At 33.0% G+C, this 5,709-nt stretch overlaps 1 protein-coding gene across 1 annotated transcript; it reads right to left on the reverse strand.

Annotated features, from left to right (window-relative positions):
* LOC109354919 lies at positions 1,844–3,768 on the reverse strand. The gene is made up of 4 exons (XM_019597738.1): positions 3,501–3,768; positions 2,953–3,454; positions 2,666–2,858; positions 1,844–2,577 (listed from the first exon to the last, which is right to left on the reverse strand). The coding sequence occupies exons 2-4, from the start codon at positions 3,397–3,399 to the stop codon at positions 2,042–2,044; spliced, it is 1,176 nt and encodes a 391-aa protein (XP_019453283.1). The 5' UTR covers positions 3,400–3,454; positions 3,501–3,768; the 3' UTR covers positions 1,844–2,041.

Consider the following 5,709-nt stretch of genomic DNA (forward strand, 5'->3'; position numbering starts at 1 on the left):
GATTTCACCTCAATACCTATTATAATAAATATATGTTCATTCCATTTGTTATTTGGACGAGTAAATTTTAGTAAGAGTTTTAAAAATTGAAGGAGACAAAAGAAGAAACCATTTTATTCCATTTTTTATGGTAAAGTTTTTGACAAGAGTGAAATAAGAAATTATGTCAGTAATAATATTTTATTGAGCAAGGTAAGTCTTGGAATCCATTCTTTCTTTTTTGGATCTCTCTGTTTTTTTAATAGATTTCTTAATCCAAAAAAATATGGCATAACATATTGCTTCACACCATGGGAGCATGCTTATACCTCGTTGTTTATTTGTTGGTGTTATTTAAGCTGGAAGAATGGTCTGTGTTACTATTTTTTTAAGAGAAAAAATTTATATAATGACAGTTTAAGAGTTTTTTACATAATTATTGTATTATCTACTATTCATTTTTAAGCATCATTGACTCTTCAGGAAAAAAATCTAAATGAAAGGCAAATAATATACTAAATTTGTATAAATCTTTACTACCTCTTTTTTTAATTATTCTAAGGGTTTGTATAGCAGAATCAAAATACTTTTCATTTCATGTTACCTTAACAAGAGTTTATGTTTTTAGTATCTAAAATACAAATCTAATATATCATAAAATTACACAAATACTAATACCTAAAGGAAACACATGACTAATCAAGTAATTAAAATTACATAATTCTTATATTCCAATTTTATCCTCCTTAAAAAAAGCACACATTTAAGCTGTCTTTTTTTTATTACCATCATAATTTTTTAATACTTTATCTCTTCAAATTTTAATAAAAAGTAACATAATAAGTCATTATCGATAAAATATAATAACTTGTCTTCTGTAATGTGTGCAATAGGTCATTATCAATAAATCTATCATACTTATATCCAATGTTCTAAATATAAATTACCAATCCTAATAATTAAACATGCATAAACAAGAATTAGTGGTGTAAGTTCACATACAAAAAATAGAAACATATCTTTTATCTTATAATGTGTATTACTTTATGCACTATCATCTGTTATTTATCACAAAATTGTGCTCCCTAACTTCTAATACCACTACAAAACCTTATTCTTCACGGATTTCCTGCTTTTTGTTTTTTGATTTCTAAATGCCACGCTCCTGCGTTCTTTTGCTTAGTCTGCTGGTTACTACAGCTTTCTATAATGAAATAAAATACTCAAATATATCTACAACAATAACGTTTTTGTCACATTGGGTACGATCCATTACATAAATCAAATGATATAATAATCTATCGGAAATCTTCACAAATATTGAGCAAAAGACTCAAATATATGATAAAATATTCGAACAAAATTTATTAATTACTCTATCAAATTCAAGTTTTAACTTTACTAAGTTATTTCAAATCTTTTAATATTTTAGAAATAAAATTATACAATTTGCTAAGTATATATAACTTTAATTTATAAACCAATTTTTATTAAATAAAATATCACTTTATAATATAGGTGAGTAAAAAAATTTGCAGGAGGATATAACATTTTCGTAGCCTTATAATAAAATGAAAATTTAAACAAAAGAAATACAATATTATTCTTGAAAGATGGGGAAATTTTAAGAAAGTTTCATCCGCTGTCTCCTTTGAAGAGACCTAAACGTTGTAAGCTGAAGTAAATCCTCTATACACTTCCTCAAAGAAATCAACCCAACGCCAAATTAGTAATATACCACATCTCAAGTACTTCCCAGTTTTTTAATCAAACTTAATAAAAATTCTACATTAAGATTTCAGAAATAAGGATACATCCTTTCTCATTAAGGGAGATTATCCTAACTCAGATTAAAACAACTATGTGTACTCAATTTCTTTAAGCTATTTTTCTTACATGGATTGGTCATATATAGTTGCTTCTTACATAATCCCCTTGTAGTGAAAAAAGGGGAATAAAAAAGAGTGGAAATTTTAAAAACGAAAAAACTTTGTCCAAATTTTTTTGTTATACATTTTTCATTGAACGATTTTTCTTCCCAAAAAAAGTACAAAATTTTGGTCTATGGTTTGTCTTTGAGAAGAGATGCTAATCCAGTAACAACCTTCACTCTTCTCTCAACACTCTTCACCTTCACCGCCGGCGGTTTCCAAATCGGCAAGCTCTTCTCACCGGAAACAGCTTCCGGCAAAGTTATTTTCTCACCAAAAATCAGTTCCAACTGGCCACAATCACTCTCCGCCGCAGAAACACCGTTCAACTTCTCGGCCGTGTCATCCACGGTGGAAGATGACGAAGACAGCGGCAATGGACTCACCCTAACGCACGAGCTAGAGAGCCACTTGGCCATCATGTACTCCGCCTTTCTCCACGACGGAACGTGCATCCCTTTCTTCTTCAGGTTCTGCTTTGCCGCCTCCGATACGGCGGTGACGATCTGACATAGACGATCGGATTTCCCAACGAAAATGCATGGCAGAGATTGCAGGATCGCCTTGTACGTAACCGTCGATCGAGCTATCTCAAACTCCGATCGGAAATCGATATCAATTATCAACCTCTCACCTTCAACAATTACATCTATATATTCATATTCACCTGAAACAAAAACCATAACCTTCACTTTAATTTTTTTCATTTTAGGAGCTTTATTTTATTTGCAGTAAAATTTGGGGGAAAATAGTACCAGCGAGGTATGTTAGGGTTTTATCCCATTTTGATTTGCATATTGAAGAATCGTAGCCGAGAGATAAAAGGCTTTCAGTGACGATCTTTCTCAATTCGTCTTTACGTTTAATCACTTTGCTGTTTTTCTCAACGATCTTCGATGTATCAGCTAAGAGGTTTCTTTCTACAGCACTCGCACAAGGAATGAAGCTCTGTAATAAGATAAAATACCGAATTAATTGAAAATTGAAGATATGTAAATTATGAACTAGTTTCAGATTTTTGCAATTTTTGTTTGTTATATACCTTGAGCGTGTCGCTAGCGTCACCGAATGAACTAGAAGAGACAGATTCATCGAAACCGATACCGAAGATGTCCAATTCCTCGTCGGAGCTATCGTTACCGTTTCCTTTGAAGCAGTTGCAGCGGTTGCGACCGCATTTTATCGCCGCCGTATGCTGTTGCTTCTCGTTACTCTCTTCAATGAAACTCCGAACCATTTCCGCCAAGCAAACGGAGCTAGGCTCGAACTCAATCGTACTTCCGGCGGTTACGTCTTTATTGGATTGAGGAGTTTCGACAACGGCGCCGGAGATAGTTTTCTCAGTCGTTTTCTGAAACTGCCGGTCGAATACAAACAACCTTCTAAGGCGCGACTTCAACACAGGCTTAACGGCGTCGTTTCGAACCACCACCAAATCCTTCAGTTTCTGAGTATCGATGTCGATCGGTTGGATCTTCATCGGAGGCATATCTAATTAGAAAACAAAAATTGCAATCACAAAAAAACTTGGAAAACCGAAAACCTTTCTCTCCTTAAAAAACTAGTGTATCTATATAATCTCTATTCCATTTTCACTTCACAAGCATGGAATAACTTCTACAATAAGAGATTACAAAAGAAGAAAGTTAAGCACATTTCGATGTAAAGGTTTTCGTGGAAAGCATAACGGCGATGATTTGAGAGACGCGCATCGTTTATCGATAGCGAAGACTGTCTCGCCGGAATGTTCATTTCTCCGGCAAGTTAACGTCGCCGGCAAAACAAGAGAAAGAGGTTAAAGCTTTGTATTTTTTCTTTTGAAATTCTTCTGAGTTTTGGATTAGGTGACTAGATTTGTGAAGGAAATGATGGGTATTTATAGCAGAGGTAAATGCTGACGTTTATTATTACGCGTGGTAGGGAAGATTATCGTGCGCCATACGTATAGGATTATATTAGTGATGAAATTACGGTGTTACCCTTACCACTAACATTGATTATCGGATAAATGCCCGTCGTGTTCCGAGGATATCGAAAAGAGCACCCACTGTCTCCCACACTGTGCAATTGTGCATTACGTACTTTTATTTTTTGTTTAATATTTTAACTGTTCTTAAGATTGTTTTTTTAAATAAAAATAATATATCATTCTATAAATTTTAGTGTATGAATGAAGATTAAAGAATATATATTTCTCTTTTTGAAATTGAAAGAAGGAGAAAAGAGGAAAATTTTGAAACGTATGATGGAAGACGCGGGATGGAGGTTGCTTTGCACACGTGTAGAAGACCATCTTCCTTTTTTTGCTGGTAATTTTCTCTGTTTTTCGGAAAATTGTTTGTTCACTTCACGAAATTTGTTTGTGTTATTAAACTTTCTTAAATTATTTTTTAATCTAAAAATATGACTGATTTTTTTTGTATTAAGAGAATGGTGTAATATCTACTCACTATCATTATAAAAGATTTATACATACAGAATGTATTACCCATCATTCATTTGTATTTATCGGAGAGAATGTTGATAAAATGTGAATAATGAACATACATTTTTCTCACAAGGGAATGATTGTAATATCTATACAATTATAAAAATTTATATATAACTAGTACATCATCTATTATTTATTTTTATTTTTTGAAACAGCTAAAGAAATGTATTAAAAGAGTAGAAGATGTGCTATCTCAATACAATCACACTCAAGATATCCTAGAATTACATAAGTTCAGACTTCAGAATGCAAAATCTAGGATTTAGACACCACTTACTAAACGGCAACGCCGTTTTACCCACTACAAGTATACCAAAACCAAGATGTAACTTGAACTAAATCAAGCAATTAAAAAAAAGAGATTTTCTTGTCATTGAACGCTACTTCACTTCTCATACCCCACAAAGACCACACCACAACAAACCATAATAATCTCTACATTTTCTTTCCTTTTGTAGGCCCAATAGGAATCATGAAACAACAAAAAATTTGACATTGTCTGAGTAATAATCACTGGAATCTTCCGGCACACATAAAAACCAAACTAGATATTCATAGAGTTAATATAAGAGATAAATAAATGATCTAACGACTCAGGATATTGAAGACATAACAAACAATTTAAATCAATTGGTCTATGAATAATATTACGTCTAATTAACGCATCCTTTGTAGCTATTCTTCGCTTACCAATTTTCCAAATGAAATAACAACTTTAAAGGAACATGAGAGTTCCAACAGTTCTGAAGAAGATAATTACCATGAGCAAGCATAGAATTATCGAGAGGCAAGGTAGAATAGATATTAGCTAAAGACTCCAGGTAAGCTGTCTTAACAACAAAAGAACCAGAATCATCTAACCCCCATCTCCACCGATCCAAATCCACTGTAGTACACTTGAAAGGAAGAATGTACTAGTACAAATTTTCTGCAAGACAGTCCTCCCTTTGTAAAAGCACCATTCTCAACATAAACTTCCATTGCCAATCATTTCTCACCCACTCCCCACAATCAGCAATCAAAGCTTCCCTATTAGAAGCCAACAAAAACAGTCTAGGGAAATAACTTTTTAGACTTTGATTACCACACCAAACATCAGACCAAAATTTAGTTTGAGTCTCATCACCAATACTTTTGAAAATATTAGCTTCAAAATTCATACCAATGCTTCCTTGATAGTGGAATAAACTACCAATATCTTGCACCATACTTGTAATCCACTCATTAAATTCCAAACAATCCTTTGTACAATGAATCCCAAAATCCCCTTTCTTCCAGCCTCCGCCCTAATAGCGTTAAATTCTCCAA

Source organism: Lupinus angustifolius, chromosome LG08, assembly GCF_001865875.1.
Source record: "Lupinus angustifolius cultivar Tanjil chromosome LG08, LupAngTanjil_v1.0, whole genome shotgun sequence".
NCBI classification, from domain to species: domain Eukaryota; kingdom Viridiplantae; phylum Streptophyta; class Magnoliopsida; order Fabales; family Fabaceae; genus Lupinus; species Lupinus angustifolius.

Coding starts and splice junctions, on each gene's coding strand:
- LOC109354919 (XM_019597738.1), bottom strand. CDS start 3,399: ATGCCTCCGATGAAGATCCAACCGATCGACATCGATACTCAGAAACTG. Junction 2,859..2,952: donor ACGCTAGCGACACGCTCAAG/GTATATAACAAA, acceptor ATCTTATTACAG/AGCTTCATTCCTTGTGCGAG. Junction 2,578..2,665: donor AACCCTAACATACCTCGCTG/GTACTATTTTCC, acceptor TTTTTGTTTCAG/GTGAATATGAATATATAGAT.